Raw genomic sequence first — 21,386 nt, 5'->3', positions numbered from 1 at the left:
GGCCGCTTTTATTCCTGGCCTCTGTCAACAAATGACATTTAAAACCCCTGTGAATTTCAGAAGGGGTCAAACCGGCGCAGACAGAGAAGTCTATCAGCAAAACATATCTGCACCTCACACAAAGCCCTACTCATGCACACTGAAGCGTATTTTATTATTCAAGATAACTTACCAGTACTTTCTGGAGCCAGCGGGACCTCATTGTTTTCTACCCTGTGGCAGCGTATTGCAACATCTTCGCTATGAGAGCAATCGTGTCGACCCCACACACTGTGTTTACACTCCAGCAAAGAGCTCTCACTCCCCTCACACTCCACATCGTCCAGCAGAATCAGCCCCGTTCCTTCTCCAAACGCGCCAGAGGGGGCGACCTCCGCACCGCCCCTACATGGACACACACACACTCATGATAAATCCCCAATAGCCACTTGAAAATCTCCCACAAAATTCTTTATGTATGCATATAGAACATATAGAGAATGTGGACACCCACATTGGACACTCACTATTGTTGAGTAGGACACTTCTAAGAGAATTTTTAATTACTAATCCCCTACAGCCATTTGCAAAACAAATCCCCTAAGTTAAGAAGTTAATAGTGATAATATAATAAGTGTCATAACAAGGGTTTTCCTAACTTTAGGGATTTGTTGAGCACTGAAGGTTTGTGTGTATATTCTACCGTATATTCACAGCTGGAGAGTTAAAGAATAGCACCTGAATCCCAGCTGTCTGCAGACCACCTGCGCATGCTGCTCCGTCCAGCTGTCATCGCACACTGTGCCCCAGTCCCCGGAGTGATACACTTCCAGACGACCTTCCCATGGGTCATCACCGTCTACCAGTCTCACCACGCCATCTGAATACATATAAAAAAACACACTTTATACACACACATTTCCTCTCTGGGCAGTTTCTGTATGGCCAGTGGAAAGTGACAAAAGTACAGTCAACTGAAGAGAAGGGGTCTTGTTTCATCATGAAAGGGTTTATTTTGTTTGTTGTACATTATCCCATTTACACGGCTACTATCCCGGGGCCGTATTCACAAAGAATTTTAAGGCTAAAAGTAGCTCCTAACTGGCGAATTTAGGAGCAACTCCTAAAAATAATGGGCGTGTCACTCGTAATTTTAGGACTCCTAATTTTTTTGACTAAGAGTAATTCACGAAGCATTTTAGCCCTAAAAGTAGCACCTAAGTCTGGGACAGCTTAAAAGAAGTCGAGAGGACTCCTAACTCACTAAGACCTATTCACAAACCGCTTTTTGTGGCATTTCACGTTGCGATGTTTTGAAATGCGTATGCGGCGGCTACAGGAGCTTCCAATCGCGAGGGAACAATTTTGCATCGTAGGCATAACTAGGGATGCAATAACGCCACCAACAACAACCAAAACTAGGCTACTCATTGCATGTAAACTAATTGTAACGTTTCATTGTGAATCAAATTAAAATGTTCTTCTCTTTGCAAATGTAGGCAGAGGCATATAGTGACAGATTAATTCAATAATGTTGCAAAGATATTGCATCAATCCATATGTTTCATTAGGCTACTAGGCTATTTGTTTGGCCTTACTCTTTATTCATTTAGGCTATTTATTCAGTTATTCATCATCTTCCGTCCTTCGCACTACTTGTGTAGCGCACGCATTCTCAGACCTGTCACTCATCATCGTAGGGGAGGTGTTTGGAATCATTCCCGCCTTACAATCATCAGCCAATCAAGGTGGTCACTTCAGTCAAGCTCGTGCATGAGTAATGACGTCATCCATAGCAACGAAGACTCACTCTTAGTTTAGGAGTTGTCATTTTTCTTTACTAAGAGTAGGTCTGAAAGGCGTTGTGAATAACTTTTAAGAGAAAACTCCTAGCTAAAATCTTTTAGTGCGATTTAGGAGTACTCCTAGTGGTAAGATAAAATGCTTTGTGAATACGGCCCCAGATAAATAAATAAGTAGACATTAAATATTGAGTGATACAAAATATATAAAACTAGCACAGCTACGTAAAAAAGCTTACTAGGGTCAATTGTAGAGAATATTGCGGTTGACCAATCAGAATCAGTAGGGCTGTAAGTGTTTGTATGTGTGTGTCTATGTAAAGGACGAGACCTGAATAGGGGTTGCATGACACCCCAGCATCTTCCATATGATCACAGTTGTGTTGTTCCCATCCGCTGTGACGGCACTCGTCCAGAGAGAGCTCATTGCCTGTGCACTGCACTGCATCCAGTTGGATCGGCCCACTGCCCTGCCCGAAATGAGCCCATGACCAGGCTTTGGGGATTCCCCTAGACACACACAAATGGTCAAAAAAGAAGTAGACTTCACAAGATTAAGTCAGTCTCAATACATTTAAATGGTAAATGTGGTCTCTCATCCAGGTGCTGACCAGACTCAACCCTGCTTAGTTTCGGTGGGAAACCAAGAGGCCCTGAGAAGCACTAAACATTTAAAATGCTTCTTACTACACATTCAGTTTGAAAGCTAACACATTTTTTTGTTGTAACTATAACTGACAAACTCATCATTCCATTGCTTTAATGCTGCAGTAACTGAAGTCATGCGTATCATCTCTGCAGCAGCGGTGCGAGTCTGTGCTCATGTGCCATCTCACCGTCTTTATTCTCTACAACTGCTACAATATGAGATGATGTAAGAGAGCAAATAATACAACAGCGCAAAATAAATAATTCAATCTTCCTCTCATCGAGATAAGAGCACACAGGGATGAAAATACCTCACAAGAGCTCCTAAGTTTTGTGTGTTGTGAAAAAAGAACAGTGCTACTGATTCTTTAAAGAGGCCATATTATGCCCTTTTACAGTCTTGATTTTGTTTTTGGGAATACTAGAATAGGTTTTCATGCTTGAATGCTCAAAAAACACAATATTTTTCATTGTTGCAGCACCTCTCTTCCCAGTCTGTCAGTAACGTCTTGTTTAGTGTCCTTTCTCTGATATTTCTTCCCGGAAATGTCACGCCTCTTACCATAACAGCAAGTTTCAGCTTCTCAGGTGTAAACACTAACAATGGCATCAGTTTTACTTTATCAGTTTCAGGGTGGACAAAACAGTGTCTCATTGCGGCGATGACGCAACTCAACCAGGCCTCGCCCCTTTTTTGCGTATGCCTTGAGTGGGAATTTTTTTTAATGGGAAATACTGTGCTATGTACATTTCTGGAAGAAAACTCAAGACTACAACCGAGGCCTTTCAGGGAGTTCAGAAACAGTGCTTACTGATACAGAGAATACCTCCCCTTGGATTGTGTTTTGTAACTTTTCATGCTCAAATAGCAACATAACACCAAAGAAAGTTGAAAATGTAAAAAAGCATAATAGGTCACCTTTAAAACCTTAAAAAATGTTTGCAAAAGGCAGTTAGCAAAGGTAGGAGTTACAAGCATGATGTATTACTCTGAAACCATCAACTGTATATTCATGGCAGGGGTGTGTACGGTAAGTATTTGATGTATTAGCTGTACATTGGACTCACCCCAGTCCGAGCTGCCTGCAGACCACCTCAGCATCCATGTCATCCCACTGATCATCACAAATGGTCCCCCAGCGCCCATCATGGAAGACCTCAACTCGTCCCTCAAAGTCCTCCTCCCCACCAACCAGCCGCAGAGGCGGTCCATTACCTGAGCGAGCAAACCAGGAATCATGACCCAAAGCCACAAACACATCAATAAATTTTGTGACACCCAGAATGATTTGCATGCAATATTCTCTCTCTCCCTCTCTCTCTCTGTGTGCAATAACCCAGCGGTTCTTAACTGATAGGTTGCAGGTCTTTTCTAAAAGGGTTGCAGAAGGCAGTGAAAAAAAATAATGCAACTATAATAATGCAGACTAAAGTCTGAACTTTTAGGGAAAAACAAAAGTAAAATAACCCAGGTTACATTAAATACTGGTTCATGGGGAAATCTGCTGTTGATATAAATACTATATGTATTGAAGTTTTGGGTTAGTAAGATTTGCTTTTTAAAGAAATGAAAACTTTCATCAAGCAAGGGTGCATTAAACAGATCAAAAGTGAGAGTAAATACATTTATAATGTTACAAAAGATTTCTATTACAAATAAATACTGTTCTTTTAAATTTCTATTTATCAAAGAGTCCAGAAAAAATATGTTTCTTGAGCAGCAATGATTTCTGAAGGATTGTGTGACACTAAAAACTAGTAATAAAGCTGAAATTCAGCTTTGACATCACAGGAATTAATAATATTGTAAAATATATTAAAATAGAAAACAGTCACTTTAAATTGTAATAATAATAAAAATTAATAATAATAATCTATTTACAGTATTTTTGATCAAATAATTGCAACCTTGGTAAGAATAAGACTTTTTTTTTTTTTTTAAACAAAAAAAATGTACCGATCCATTTGCATTTGTATATTGTTGGGTTTCTATGCAGTTTCACTATTAAATCATACTAAATCTCTGCAATAAACAACTGGTAATGTGTTTTAAAATTTAAAATCTGGGTCCTGAAGCAAAGCCAGAATCACTACAACTACAATTAGATATAATCGCAGTTGTCATAAACATTTTATATATAAAAATAATAATAATAATAATAATAATAATTCATATCAGGAATGCAATATATGCATCCATTCAAGGGCTAAAAAACATCTTTTGCTGCCCTGGTAACCCAGCACAGTGCACATCTGTCCTTGTGTCCTCAGACTGTGTCTTCAATAAAGCTCTCAGCAGGCAATCATGAGTTCAGACGCCATTGATTTGCTTTCCAACCTATTTTCTCGTTTTTTTACCCCCTTTGTTCCTTTCTACAAAAGAAAGTATGGCTATTTTGATTCCACCAAAGAAAGCATAAGCCCCCACTGTTTCATTAAAATTTCTAATTTCAGCTAGCGCCAATTTAGTAAGTCAATATGAATGGACAAAGAAGCTGCAATAACGGCAATTCAAAAGATAACATAATCATCTTCATGATGTTCAATCACGCACCCCTGCGGTTTTTTGTCTTAAAATTCTTTTTAGATCAGAGATACTCAAATGATGTTCCTCCAGGGCAGCTTTTAGAAAATGCAGGGTGATCTCTGAATAAATAGTAATTTTTCATTTGGTTTTATATTAAAATGTACATTAACTGACAATTACAGCAATGTCTCAGACCAACCTCATATTTATATCACAATATTAAACAAAAATCATAGTGTCACAGTGATTGTTTTAGGGCAAAATCTGTAGAATGGAATTCAATGTGATAAAATTGGAAGAATAGCTGAGAATAGTTCACTCTTATTGGTAGCTAAAAGCATAATAAAAGTCCTAATATTTAACAAGTGAACATGAACAAGGTATTTAAAAAAAGTTGAGCAAAAACGTTTGTGAATAAATCTGCCACTGAATGTAATTTAATTAGCCAGTCTGCACTGCAAGCAAGCAAAAAGGTGAAGTACGGCACAACACGAAAAAAAGGATGCTCGCATTCTAAGCACTTGCAGACCGTTTTGTTGATTAAAATGGGAGCAATCTTCTTTGTCGTACGCACACATGGAGGCGGAAACCTAATTTTCAGAACCAGACTTTGAGTCACCCTGATGATCTTTGTATCCTATTTAAACACTTTTTCTGTTTGATGGCAGCTGTAAGGTTTCGCGAGGGCATCTAGATGCAGGAGTGTTTACAGCACTTGTCACTTAAAAGGTCATTAGCTTCACTCCCACAGAAAGCACACTGACCTTCAGGTGGTGCACACAGCACTCCGGCCTCGTTCCCATGGTTACAGTCACTAGTAACAAACTTCCTGCTCCGGCACTCCAGCAGGGATTTCTCATCACCACGGCAGCCAAGGCGGGCGTAGTGAAAAAGCCCGGAGCCGGGGCCAAAATATGAGTGCTGGAGAGCTGTGCCAATCTCACTACAACAAACGAAAAGAATTATGAAGAGAGAGAGAAAAGAAGCACCAAGTTATTTCCTCCTCTGTTCAGTGACATAAGGCTTTAAACCCACTCATTTTATAAAGGCTAAATCAAAAATAGATACAGTAAATATGACATTTTAATTAATCATTTAAATATGCAAATGAGTAACCATACTTTGACCACACTGAGAAGCACAGGCAAAAGGGCTAAAAATGTATTAAATTATTTATATGACTATTAATCAAATTAATTGCAAATAATCACATATTTCAATATTTATTGAGAAAAAAAAAAGCAATTAGTATATTATTCAAAGACATTACCTTACTGTGGCAGTCAATTCATAAATTTCACATTATCTTTAATTAATTGTACTAAATTAAATGGGCTATATGTAAGATTCATCGCTTTTTATATTGCCATTGCCAATGTGTGAACAGCTTGTAACAAAACTTTAAAAAACGAGACCTTCCCGGACATTCTAGGGTGTCTATGAAAGCCTGTAGAATGAAGGACTCGTGTCGTGACGGTTTCGGCGGGAAAATCCAAAGGATGTGACGTTTATGTGCGCTCTCATTCCATGACACGTGAAATGAATGCCTATACAATGTTCAGGAGGATAGTGCCGAAAGAGCTATTCTGTGCTGTAATGTCAATGTGTCATGCAAAGAAAAGGGATTCATTCAAAATATAGTCTCACATAGCCAGATCTATATAGTCTATAGTCTGAAACATACTTTATATTCAAACTATCATAAGTGTCATTTTAATTAACTCATCTGTCGTGATGTTGGTGAATTGCAGAGATCGTGCAAACATTTCCACATCGCTTTGATCAGATGCTTTCTTAACTGCTGTTTTCTCACCACTGTCATTTTTGTTGTATGTTTATTTTGTTTCATTCATCTAAATGCCACTCTCAGCAGCACCTGGATGTTCGTTAACAGCATATCGCTGCAAAGGTTTTTCCAACTTCTTTTTACTTCTAAGGAAAGAACGAAAAAGAGATTCGCCATGAGTATATCAGGGCATTGAATCATGTCCAGTCTCTTGTGTATCACGTGTGTGTACAAGTGCGAGCACGAACAATAATTTGCTGGCTGCAGTTCACTTAACGGCCACCGGTGTCGCTAATAACAAGGGTTTCTTAGTTAAACTGACAGCCCTAATTAGAAGTAAACATACCTCAGTCCAAGCTGTCGGCAAACCACACTGGCATCACGGTCTGTCCAATGCGTGTCACAAATTGACCCCCACTGGCCGTTCAGGTAGACCTCTAGTCGGCCACTCTTTGAGGACGAACCTCCAGCTAACCTGACCGCTCCTGAACAGGTAAGATATATTATAAATAATAAAAATAATTGTAGGAAATAATTGAAAGATTCTGAAGGAAATCCATGCAAAACTATTTTTAGTGTATTGATATGAATTTGTTAGGGTTGTGTTCTGGGTAATTGTTAGAAATTGACCACATCCAATTCTGTAAATCTATATATAAACCTATTTACAACCAGTATTCTCATTCCTAGCTGTTTTCTAGAGTTTAATAAGAGTTAACAGTAAGTTATAAAATCTTACTGAAAAGCGATCAAGGCCATTTTATTCTTTACAGGGAGGATACATTTTTTTCAAGATTTAGATTCATTTTTTTCTTTATAAAACTGCTCAAAATAGCATTGTTCATTTTGTATTTACATACAAATGTATCTTTTATAGAACTGAATTTGGACATGGAAATTAACAGTATTGCTTCTTTATGGAGACAAACTGTACAGAGTATTAGTGGTGCGAATAGTTTAATCAGATCCCTCAGCATGAACTCCTAAAACCAGAGGCAAATTCTAAAGATGAATTTTGTTCTCATCAATGTATTCATGCCTCTAATCCCAGCCCTAAAACTAACAGTATATGTGATTGCTTGATAACAGGAACAGAATGTTGATCCAGGAACACATCGTACTTGGCAAAGTCACAGCCACCATTTGTCTCCACTGCACACAGAACGCAATGTTTTTTTTTTATACCATATATAATTTTCCTGAGATAGAATATTCTTCTCAAGAATGTCAACCACTGATTTCTAAATATACAGTCGCTGCAAAACACAAGTCTTCAAAAAGAGACTGAAAGGGAAGTAAGACAACAGTATTCAAAGATGTAGTAAAAACACATATTTATCAGCTGAAGAATGTGAAAATGTACTAACATCAAAGGCTGACATCCCACTAGCTGATTTTCAGTCATAAGCGGCCATGTTTCTCTCAGCAGGGAAACTTTAACAGAGTCTAAACTCCCTGATGAGTAAATGGATCTGTCCCTAACTTTTTCTTTAGCACACGCAGACACATAATCGCAAACATTGATTGCGTTTTTCTGCTAAAATAAAACAGCGGGAGTAAAAAAAAAAAAAAATCTCATTAAAGCTGTGCATGAATATTCCTGTGCATGAATGGTAAAATAACCCTGAATTGCTGTTTTTTCTGTTGTTGTTGTTGTTATGTCAAATTTCAAATTGATTCGCCAAAACACATTACTGCAGTCTATAACAGGAAATTGTAGATTGCTCTTCATATTTACAGTAATCAGTGAAGAGGGTGAGATTTTAGGGAAGGCAAAAATGTGTTGTTTCGATTTGGCTAGTGGGAAACCTCCTTAAGAAATATATCACTAGTGGAACATAGCAGACCATTAATTGTAAACACTGTAGGGCTCACCTTGGTGGCAGTCGCAGTAGGCCCAACCAATGGCCCCTGAGCTCTGTCTGAAAAAGCACCATGGGTTAGACTCACGGTCAGGATTTCGACAAAAATTGTGCTCTCCCAGACCCCTGCCCGGATACTGCTGCACGTAATCTGGGAATTCAGTCCACTTCAGACAGGGTGAACCTGAGTCGGTCTGAGAAACGGTGCCATTGTAATAGCCCAGCTCAGTGAAGCCCTCGGAGCAGGACAGAGGAACTGGGGGAGAAAAACAAAGAAAAAGGATTTTATACTGTACACAAATCCGATTTAGTTTTCAAATCCCATCTTTAAGACTGACTGTTCGCACAGGCATTTTTCAAAGTGATGAAATCTGATCCGTTTGTTCAGACAGTAGTCAATATCCTGTGCATCTACTGTACATAATATGAGCATGATACCAAGAGAATTTCTTATTCAACACTCGAGAGCAGCTCCCGGTGTTGAAGGAAAGAAAAATTAAAATGTAGTCTCTGCTTATGTCTATCATGACATCTTGCTGTGACGCTTAATAGATAAGTTATACATTTTAGGAATATTTATTTGGATAAAATATTAATAATATAATATCATTCATATTAAATACAATATTATTACTAGTATGCATTATTAATATATATAAATTTCAATATGGATCATACATATTTCACACTTATTTTAGAGAGCAAAATGAGCATCTTTGGACATTGGACAACATTGAACTTTTAATGAAAAAAACAATGACTTGACATTCTTATATACACTCACCTAAACGATTATTAGGAACACCTGTTCAATTTCTCATTAATGCAATTATCTAATCAACCAATCACATGGCAGTTGCTTCAATGCATTTAGGGGTGTGGTCCTGGTCAAGACAATCTCCTGAACTCCAAACTGAATGTCAGAATGGGAAACAAAGGTGATTTAAGCAATTTTGAGCGTGGCATGGTTGTTGGTGCCAGACGGGCCGGTCTGAGTATTTCACAATCTGCTCAGTTACTGGGATTTTCACGCACAACCATTTCTAGGGTTTACAAAGAATGGTGTGAAAAGGGAAAAACATCCAATATGCGGCAGTCCTGTGGGCGAAAATGCCTTGTTGATGCTAGAGGTCAGAGGAGAATGGGCCGACTGATTCAAGCTGATAGAAGAGCAACTTTGACTGAAATAACCACTCGTTACAACCAAGGTATGCAGCAAAGCATTTGTGAAGCCACAACACGCACAACCTTGAGGCGGATGGGCTACAACAGCAGAAGACCCCACCGGGTACCACTCATCTCCACTACAAATAGGAAAAAGAGGCTACAATTTGCACGAGCTCACCAAAATTGGACAGTTGAAGACTGGAAAAATGTGGCCTGGTCTGATTAGTCTCGATTTCTGTTGAGACATTCAGATGGTAGAGTCAGAATTTGGCGTAAACAGAATGAGAAAATGGATCCATCATGCCTTGTTACCACTGTGCAGGCTGGTGGTGGTGGTGTAATGGTGTGGGGGATGTTTTCTTGGCACACTTTAGGCCGCTTAGTGCCAATTGGGCATCGTTTAAATGCCACGGCCTACCTGAGCATTGTTTCTGACCATGTCCATCCCTTTATGACCACCATGATCCCATCCTCTGATGGCTACTTCCAGCAGGATAATGCACCATGTCACAAAGCTCGAATCATTTCAAATTGGTTTCTTGAACATGACAATGAGTTCACTGTACTAAAATGGTCCCCACAGTCACCAGATCTCAACCCAATAGAGCATCTTTGGGATGTGGTGGAACGGGAGCTTCGTGCCCTGGATGTGCATCCCATAAATCTCCATCAACTGCAAGATGCTATCCTATCAATATGGGCCAACATTTCTAAAGAATGCTTTCAGCACCTTGTTGAATCAATGCCATGTAGAATTAAGGCAGTTCTGAAGGCGAAAGGGGGTCAAACACAGTATTAGTATGGTGTTCCTAATAATCCTTTAAGTGAGTGTATATATATATATATATATATATATATATATATATGTGTGTGTGTGTGTGTGTGTGTGTGTGTGTGTGTGTGTGTGTGTGTGTGTGTGTGTGTGTGTGTGTGTGTGTGTGTGTGTGTGTGTATGTATTCATTTCATTTGTATTTTTCTGTTTAGACCAAAATAGTCAAAAGTATCCAAAGTAACAACAGGAGAAATTTACGTTACACCTTGCACTCAGTTATTGAAAAGAAGCACAAAGTATATTATGCACTTATATTAGAAGTCACACATTAATACACATATCTTTTTTACAAACAGAATCAAAATGATTTCCTGTGCTAATTGGCAGCATGGCACAGAATGCATTGACAAAGCATACCTTGTGTTTAAAGCTGAAATTAGTTATTTACTTTTTGGAAAAGCACACATAAAATGTACTTTTCATTGAAGTAGTCAAGTCCTGAAAAATATGGGCTCAAAAATAATCCAAATATTAGTCAATCCAAAATAAAAATAAAAAGAAATATATATATATATATATATATATATATATATATATATATATATATATATAAAAATAAAAAAAACTTTCTGCCAGTGATTTATTTTGGAACTGCTTCAAGTTTAGTTCCAAGAGTGCTCACTATCTAGCAAAATCCCCTTTCTGTAATTAGAGTCCAAAATAATAATCCCTGTTGTATAAATTGCCAACGTAGAGCTCTGCAGATGTGGCCTTTCAATATGGCTTTCCTGCCAACATCTTATATCTAACAGCGGCCCTTTTGTTTATCTCTCCGGAACACCCGCCTTGGCCTCCAAGCCGTGAGCACTGATTCCTCAGCCTCAGGGCTGGAGATTGAAAAGAGGGAGAAGTTGGACATCTGGATCCCTTATACAGCCTCCTTTCCCAGCATAAAGGACGAGGGATTAGACAAGGCTGTGCTCTAAGCAGGTGCTGAGAAGCCAAGACGAGCAGCCAATAAAGCGGCAGGGAGCAGAACTCTCACTGACCTGCCCTACTTGAGACTCACCAGCAAGAGCTACACCACCCGTACTGGATTTAAAGGCACAATTATTGCAAACTTGTTAAGGAAAACAGGTGGTTGTGGTTTCTTAGGCCTAGTTTCAAGACTACACATATCAATCACTATGTCATTGTCACATGCTTATGCATATGCACATGCCCAAATTTTTAAGGTCAGATGGTCGTTTTCTTTTAATAACAAAACCTCGTTTCAAAGCAGTATTTGACTGACAGATGAGTAGGTCCGAAGATGTCACCCGGTATGCATCAGTATGGATTAGCGTTTACACTACAAATGTCAGATGCATTTGACAAAAAAAAAAAAAAAAACACCATATGCCATCTAAATGTGTTATTTAATTGAGCTGCCATACCAATTTTGACAAAGTATAAGCAACCACAGCAATGCAGAAGTCAATGAACCTGAAATTACCACAAGGCTTTATTCATGGATAGACATCTGCCATGTCTAGCAATTATAGTCACTTACAATATGTCCCAGCAGGTATGAACTGACAAGCTTCCAGTGACAAGTGATTAGTCTGTCCAAATTGAAATGAAAAATTTCTGCGTGATGTGACACAATCACAGCCATGTTCAATATAGACCAGGATTTTAAACCAATGAGATTTCACTGTGGGAGGGGCTCCTCAATGCAACACAACAAAAACAGAAAGTGAATGGACAAAAATGCAAAAGATTATTCAATTATTTTTTACCCAGCTGTTTTTCTCAAAATGCTTTACAAAGAGCTGATTTGGAACAATATGTTCTTTGAGTAAATAAAGGAAAAATAACAAAGAAAAGAAGAAATGATTGGAAAAATGACTGAAGTAAACAGAAGTCCTCACACGATTATGGCTGGATCATAGCTAGCTGGATAGAAAATCAAAGCTGGTCTTCTTCCAGAACACAAACTTGATTACGTTAACACAATTTTGGTGTTGTAGTGCTGTGAAAATCAGGATCAAATTGCATTTCGCACAGAACATCATCACACACACACTGTGAATGGCTAGATAATGTGTAGGAAAGATTATTAGAAGTGCTGTTCTAAACTGTGAAACAGTTTGAACACAACTGTACTTCGCTAAAGGGCTTGAGTGTTCGAGTTTGGTGCTGTGCTGTGCTGATGAAGACACAAATGCATCTCTCGCTGGATGACTGAACACATGGTGGGGAGGAGAGCAGAACTATGGGAAGAACTCATGGAGAGTTTAGATGGTGAGGTCCATATGGACTGTGAAATGCTGCAGGCTTTGCACAAAAAAGCCTCCAAGAGATTTCAGCAGATTTTCCATGTTTGTATGCAGTTTTTGAGGAACTTTGTTGTGAGTTGGACCCAAAGACAGTCAGAGAAGGATGGAGAGGCTGTGATCTTTCACTTCCCGTAATCCTCTGTTAACCCACAACTCCTTAAGTCCCAGAGTCCAGCACTCCATGACTCAGCAGAATGTCATTCCCAGCCTGTCACTAGAAAGCTCTGTAAATATGAAGGGTCCTCCACCTTCCATTTGCCTTTGAAAACACATCACTGGCAGTGGGAAGAACAGGCTGTTAATCACAGTCACGACTGGCACGTCTGCAGTCTTCTTTGTCTGCATACTCATGCGACTGCACTTTTCTGAGCCAGGCTGTATTCAAGTGATATCAGAAAAACATATATTACAGAGGAACATTGTGTGTGTGTGTGTGTGTGTAAAGAGCAGCAGTAGATTAATGTCTCCATCTGCAAGCTCAGACAGACTCATTGCAATCAGGGCAGGGCTGAATTAGACATATTAAAACAGGATGACGGAGAGCGCTCTCAGAAAGAGTTGTGCCAACCTCAGGGAAATCGTTGACTGCGTTTCTGCTTAATTGGATGCATAAAGATGTGTGGGCAGGAAACGCCATAATGCTGTCGATAAAGTGTCTGGAACCGACTGAAAATTATTTCATCCGTAGAGAGTGACAGAATAAAAAGCGTTTGATGGCTTTTTACATTCATTTTCATCTTAATTAGTATTTTGTCTTGTTTTACGATAAAGTATCTAAACATCCTTGAAACAAGATTAATTTACTTGAGAAGCAAAATTGTGTCAGATATTAAGACTCGCTTTAAGAGAATATTTCCTTGATTAAGGTTATCTTACACCATTGGCAAGTAACTCTCTTGTTTTAAGCATACATCTAATAAAGTGTCTATGCTTTAAAAAACCTATACTGTTAAAGAATTTGGGATTATCAAAGAATTTGATTATATTTTTAAAAGTAGTCTATCCGAGGCTGAATGTATTTGATCAAAAATACAGTAAAAACAGTAATATTGTGAAATAATGTAACAATTTAAAATACCGGCCTATTTTAATATATTTTAAAGTGTAATTTATTCCATCATTATTATATTCCATTATTACATCATTACTTCAGTCTTCAGTGTCACATGATCCTTCAGAAATCATTCTAATATGCTGCTCAAGAAATATTTTTATTATGATCAATGTTGCTGCTTAAAGCTGTAGTCTACGATGTTGAAAATCGGTCGAGAAAGCCTGAGATGGTTGGGAATTTTTAAAAAACTCATCCCACCCCTCCACATACACACCCCTCCCCTCTGTGCTACCTGATCCCTCCCACCGGGAAACGACCTGAACAACGTCACTCAGTCTGTCAAGCTGTGATCACCGGTAGTAAACATCGGAACAGAGATTTACCATGTACAATGTCAAAATAGCAAAAGGTACACGTTTGAGTTCACGCTCACGCAAAATTAGCAACACATACAATGTTCTAAACCCCCCACCACCCGAAACACAAACAATAATAAATAAATAAAATAAATAATACTGTATTACAGCTGCCGTCTTAGGAGGGTACGTTTGACATACGTTTCCCCTCCTGAGCCTCGTTTACCCTGTTCAAAAGTGCTACCTAAGGCACATTAATTGCATTATTAGTTAGTATTGCTAAGTATTGTAATTGTTATAGCAGCACACAGCGCATCTTGTTCAAATTCCGATCGGCTCGAACAGAACCCACTAGGCCTACTAAAATATATTCAAGCACTTCAAGAAATATAATTACTTTGACCCGTGATAGGCGATGCTAAACGGCTAACATTCCAATGCCGACCGGCAGCATAAGCATGTTGTCAGACTGATAAAAAGCTATTTATGTAACACCTCACACCATAAAAGTATAAAAAAATGCTTACCTGCTCAACAAAAAGTCAGCCGTGACTGTGGGGGCAAGCAGGGGCCGCTTGCTGCTTTCGGTTTGTTTTTTTCTCCATAACTGAGCTGATTCTACTCTGCTAGCTACCATAGACTGTCAGCTGCTTGCACGCGAATTTTCATGTTGCAGGAGGGGGGCGGGGTGGGGTGGAGACGCGAGCGCCACGTGGAGTTTCAAGCAGAGCGGGGGATTGGATGAGAGCAGTTGACCAATGTAAGCTGTCCGGCCGGACAGCTTACATTGGTTAACTTCTCTGCGGGTGTACACCCAATAGAGTGAATGGATTTTTTTCATTCTTTTTTCTCTTCATATTGTTAGGATTGTACTGTAGAACCATAACCAGCATCTAAACGAGGTTATTAATAATGAACAATCTTTGAAATCGTAGACCATAGCTTTAATATTTTTGTGATGAATGGACTTAGCTTCCACAGGAACAACTAACCCAAGCAATTTGTATGTAGTAAATAGAATTTAGACCATGAATGTAATGTATAATATAAGTCTTTATTCACTGATTATCTTCACCTTGCAACTCTTGAATCACGTGTCGCTTATAGTGCAGTTTTGATAACACGACATGTCGACATCCATCCTGCACAATGCAAAATGGTGCATTTATTATGCTTTTTGGAATTTTACAGCCCCTGGTCATGATAAACTGACATTTTATGGAAATCTCTGTCAAAAACAATTGTGTTTCACACAACTGGAATGACATAAGGGTAAGTAAATAATGATAGAATTTTCATTCTTGATGAACTATCCCTTTAAGACTGATATAGGCTGACATTTGGATCCTTTTATAACAAAGAACAGAGGAGATAGACATCTTCTGCTTGATGGAATAGCACATTTCATGTTAAAATTAGCGGAGAGATATTTAACAGGAATGACAGGGAAGGTCAGGTAATAAAAGAGTGTAAAACAGAGGCGTCTTGGGCATCAGGACCAGCACCAGGAGCCGGCCATGCTTATTCAGCACAGACTCAGACATTTCGATCCCATTCCATTACGGTGCATGAAAAAAAGGCTGATCTCCAGGTGTTAATAACTCCTACGACATGAAGGTCGGGGGAGGGGATGATATGGGAAAACAGAAAGAGAGATGCATGTAGGATGCATGCTCTACCACGGATCTGATAAACTAACACATCCAGCTCATTGAAAAAAAGCCATTCTTTGAAATATCAACTCTAGTGAAATCATCTTATTCTGACATTCTTCTCCATTCTAAACCAAACACACGAGGATCTGACACATAAGGTGGGGGATGAAACATCAAAGACGTCTTAGAAAGCAAATACTGGCCCAGATGCGAGTGAGAGAGAGAGATAGAGAATCTGAGAGAGTCTTTTCTGTGATGTTTTGAAGTTGTATTCCAAAAAGCTGTATTAAAAAAAATTACCTTATGAGTCAACTATCAAAATTGGAGGACATAAGTGATTCAATCAAAGCTTTCGCAAACAAAGACATCCAACATGTATAGAATTTCAATTTGGTTGCAAAACAAAACAAAACAAAACAATTTTAAAAGCAAATCTACAGACAATCAAATCGGAACAATCAGATAAAATAGCTTAGATATAATAGAACTTCTAGACAATATGCAGTTAACAGTGGGTGCAAAAAATAAGCAAAACAATCATTGAAAGTAATAAGAAAAAAAAGAAGACAAATAAATAATGCAGAGCATTGTATTAGAGCTCTTTGGCTGGGATTCATTCACCTTCAGCCACTGACCCCCTCTGTGCCGCTCTAAGCTAATGGAAGCACACTGGCAGAACGAATGGCAGCAGAAATCAAGTCATTTACGCAAAGCATCCGTATGGCGTACTTGGACACACACGCTCAGAGCTCTGCGCCATAGGAGAGCTCATTCTCCCTCCCCAAATAATCCATTCCCCCACCACAATGAATATTTGATACGGTTCACATAACGTGCTTTGGCGTGTTAAGCGAATGGGAGCAGATGCATGGTGGGTTACCAATGGGTGACAGGAAGCAACATAAGAACATCAGGGCATTCACATTAACATTGGCTTTTTTTCTTTTCTTTTTTGTGCAAAATAAACCAGAAATTAGTTCTCTTGGCCACTGTTTCATGTACAAAGATTCAGTGCAAGACATTCGACAAAGACTTTGCATGCAATCAAAATAACTTTTTTTTTTTTTTATTTGGTCCACTGTGGCATGCTACCTAGATCTATAGGAAACAATCTAACCATGCAACTTTCAAGGGTACTATAAAATCATAAGCTCAAAATAATATGTATAAAAGATGCTTTGGGCACAGTTTATCTTTTCAATGAGAAGAGAAAACCAAATCGCTCAATCTAAGCCCTTTCCGTTCCTGGCACCATAAAGCCGTCTGATTGGCTGGTCCGGGGAAGGCTGTTTATCTGTCTTGATGCAGTGACATCAAAGCACTGACAGTCATTAGCACTTCAGGATTGGTACTGGGGAATTTCACACTGTCAAAGTATATGAGAGCGAGATGAGGGAGACAATCTGACACAGCTCAGAAAGATGGGACACCATCACAAGGTGAATGCCCTTATTAAACAGCCACACTGGCGATATCCAGCGACCAGCGCACAGTGATGTGGTGTAAATGTCACATTTTGGAGCTCTGGAGGAATTGATGAAATATTTATATAACACAACCCGTCACAAATCCATCTTCATCGGCTCATTACTACCACATCCAGAACTAAGAGAATGAGATATAGTGGAATGCAGCTCTAAACAAGCATTTGTGTTTCATTTTTTCATACATCTCTGTATGAAACATGAAAGTGAGCCAGCATCTTCTTCATAGACCATGAAATGAAATTTGCATTTGTGGCTTTTAGTACTTTGAAGCCATCTACAGTATATGCTAGTGTACTCTTAAAAGATGATAAAAATAACCTTTAGCAGATACTCATATTTAAAATTTCCTTATTTGCTTGGAAAAATCAACATAAAAAGATTGATGACCCATCTTGCACTACCGTATGTAAACAGATTTTTGTCCAATCAAATGCTGTGAGGACAACTCTCTCCTTAATACCACCTGAATCAACTAACACAAGGATCAAATCATGTATATGGCTGTAACATAAATGAAGCCTAGATATTTAAAAAAGGAAGCAATATCTTCAATAAATTTATATTTTTATCAAAAATCAACACATGAAAGAAAATGGCTTGTCAAGCAATTTCATGGAGAATTCAAAGAGATAGTTCACCAAAAACGAAAATTCTGTTATTGATTACTTACACTCATGTCGTTCCAAACTATCGTTCATCTTCACAAATGAAGATCTTTTTGATGAAATCTGAGAGCTTTCTGTCCCTCCATTGACAGCTACGCAACTAAAACTTTGATGCTTCAAAATGTTCGTAAAGATAAAACTAATGCATATGAATTGAGTGGTTTAGTCCAAACTAGATCACTTTATATAATGAACAGATTGAATTTAGGCTTTTACTCACATATAAACATTCATCAACTCACACATCAGTTGTGGTAAACAGAAGTTCAAGCATGTTCGCTTGACGAGCGAGAACCAATGAGGTTCATTCTCGTGTTACGCAGCACGTTTGAGCTCCAGCAAGAACCAATGAGGTTCATTCTCGTGTTACGCAGCTCGTTTGATCTCCAGCAAGAACCAATGAGGTTCATTCTCGTGTTACGCAGCACGTTTGAGCTTTAGCAAGAACCAATGAGGTTCATTCTCGTGTGTTACGCAGCACGTTTGAGCTCCAGCAAGAACCAATGAGGTTCATTCTTGTGTTACGCAGCACGTTTGAGCTTTAGCAAGAACCAATGAGGTTCATTCTCGTGTTACGCAGCACGTTTGAGCTTTAGCAAGAACCAATGAGGTTCATTCTCGTGTTACGCAGCACGTTTGAGCTCCAGCAAGAACCAATGAGGTTCATTCTCGTGTTACGCAGCACGTTTGAGCTCCAGCAAGAGCCAATGAGGTTCATTCTCGTGTTACGCAGCACGTTTGAGCTCCAGCAAGAGCCAATGAGGTTCATTCTCGTGTTGCGCAGCACGTTTGAGCTTCAGCAAGAACCAATGAGGTTCATTCTCGTGTTTCGCAGCACGTTTGAGCTTCAGCAAGAACCAATGAGGTTCATTCTCGTGTTACGCAGCACGTTTGAGCTTCAGCAAGAACCAATGAGGTTCATTCTCGTGTTACGCAGCACGTTTGAGCTCCAGCAAGAGGTTTGTTCTCGCGCATCAGGCAGGTTCGGTTGAGCTTCTGTCTTATGTTTGCTGATCAATGTTTATATGTGAATAAAAGCCTACATTCAATCTGTTCATCATATAAAACAATTGAGTCTCTTCAGAAAATTTGGAATAAACCGCTCAATTCATATGGATTAGTTTTACAATCTCTTTATGAACTTTTTGAAGCATCAAAGTTTTAGTTGCGTAGCTGCCAATGAAGGGACAGAAAGCTCTCAGATTTCATCAAAAAGATCTTCATTTGTGTTCCAAAGATGAACGAATGACTTGCGGGTTCGGAACGACATGAATGTGAGTAATTAATGATAGAATTTTCATTTTTGAGTGAACTGTCCCTTTAATGCCCTGTTTACACCTGGAATTAACATCCGTTTCGGGTGATCCAATAACAAGTTGCCAGATGACAACTATTTATCCTTGTTTTTTTCATGCACCTCAAATGTGTTACTACGTGTGTTTCTGAATGGAGTGTCTCTGATTTCATGACAAATGATATCACAAATAAATTGTATGGTACTGCATGTTGATAAAGTTCAGCAATATTTGCACACCACATTCTCAAATACACTTTTTTACACTAATACACTAATTTACAAATACACTAATTACATTCACAAATACACTAATTTAATTCTTGTCAGTCACTAATAAAATTTTGAGCAAAATGCACAGTTATTATATACTATGTACACAGTAAATACTATACATAAGCTCAAGATATGATCTATGTTTATTAATTTTCATTTTGCATTTATGCCATGTCTGTCACTGCATACAATTGTCAATTTATGCTTTGGCAAATGTTTTCATTTAATTCAGAAACAAAGTTTAAAACTGTTATTTTAGCACAGTGGTGATGAATAGGCAGTTCTTTAATGTGGCCTCAGACACATTAGGATTGGTTAGTATTTACACTACACATGCAGTTGGGTCACATGCATTTTTGACCACCACTGAATGTGGTGGAGTGATCATCACAAAAGCTTTTGGACTCTCTTTAAATGTATTGGATCTTCCAAAATGAATGTTAATAGCAGGTGTAAATGGGGTCTAAAACAGAGAGGACACATATTGGCTCACCTGTATTCTGCACTGCATTCAGGTAGCTGTCATCACCATTCACCTACAGAGAGGGAAAAGGAAACAGAGCTCAAATGCAGAAAGCTGACAGAATTATGAATTGATTTGTTCGGTACACTAAAGTGTCTGTTTTTCTAGAAAAGTGAAGTTTTATCTTCTAAGACGTGACACACATTTGAACAGCGGTGCATTCCGTTTCTGCCTGGCTCAGAGGAAGCTGTGAGAGACACTCCTGACAAGGAACAAAGATAATATCTGTTCATATTTTAACTGACATTTTATTTCTGCGTTTTCTCGTTCTGCACTGCGACTGAAGAGCAATTAGGAGATGAGTTATCATCTTAATCTTTAAAGGTAACTGCTGTTTTACAATGGAAGAGAGGACTGGGTAAATGTGAAAAATGGCCTTTCCACACTATATTATATATATATAGTGGTTTTAATACGAAAATAATCAATGCATGTTTTTCATAAACACAAAACTGATAATTAATAATGTTCATTTATATTTTTATAAAATAGTGATAAACAGTAACATGTACATTTCCTTTAAATGATTTTATCATTTGAAAAAAATGCCACTATACGGTGCAAATTAATCCATTTTGAATGGATGATTAACAAAAACGAACAGGATTTTTACTGGATTCATGGAAATGAATTGAACATACCGACTCAAGCTAATACAAATCAGAAATGCTATTAAAACATCTTAATACTCTCATATTCATAAGTCATGAGACAAAGAAGAATCATGAAACTGTAGTCTGATGATACACTCTTTAAAACCTAATAGACAAATAAAATGCACATTAAAATCTTCACAACATTATTTTAACATTATTTATTGTGAATATATGGTAAATACTTAATTGCCTAACAGTTTCACAAAGACTTAAGATGACTCTGCAAACCATGCTACAACAATATGCTTTAATTGTCCTGATTTACATTAACTCCTCAATATTTAGTTGAACACCAAGCTACTAATACAGTGATCTAATCTGGCACTGGGTTTTCAAAACATTCATCTCAAATTTGGGCAGCTGTCAAGGTTGAGTACACCCTAGAAATCTGAGGATTGCTGATAGAGCATCATTGTGGCAGCAAGAAGGAACTAAAGCTGCTTCTGTGACCTGAAATGCAATGAGAGATTTCAGTGAAGCAGGAAAAGCTATAAAGGGTTGAGTTTTCCAGAACCAATTGGACTCTATTCTCCTGACTGATTTCTCACTGAGGAC

General features: G+C 38.4%; 1 protein-coding gene across 1 annotated transcript in view; it reads right to left on the bottom strand.

The window, feature by feature from the left end:
- Positions 1 to 21,386, bottom strand: part of LOC307147543 (neurotrypsin) — a 35,862-nt gene that overhangs the window by 11,996 nt on the left and 2,480 nt on the right. Inside the window, exons 2-9 of the mRNA XM_079852328.1 lie at positions 20,146 to 20,188; positions 8,618 to 8,860; positions 7,089 to 7,227; positions 5,721 to 5,899; positions 3,498 to 3,645; positions 2,113 to 2,291; positions 718 to 859; positions 173 to 384 (exon numbers count right to left, since the gene is read on the bottom strand). Coding sequence (XP_079708454.1) covers positions 173 to 384; positions 718 to 859; positions 2,113 to 2,291; positions 3,498 to 3,645; positions 5,721 to 5,899; positions 7,089 to 7,227; positions 8,618 to 8,860; positions 20,146 to 20,188 — 1,285 coding nt within the window. The remainder of the gene's footprint in view (positions 1 to 172; positions 385 to 717; positions 860 to 2,112; positions 2,292 to 3,497; positions 3,646 to 5,720; positions 5,900 to 7,088; positions 7,228 to 8,617; positions 8,861 to 20,145; positions 20,189 to 21,386) is intronic.

The sequence above is a fragment of the Squalius cephalus genome (assembly GCF_949319135.1).
Source record: "Squalius cephalus genome assembly, chromosome: 19".
Lineage (NCBI taxonomy): Eukaryota > Metazoa > Chordata > Actinopteri > Cypriniformes > Leuciscidae > Squalius > Squalius cephalus.
Note: the sequence above shows the minus strand (reverse complement) of the source record. Positions and strands in the feature narration are given on the sequence as shown.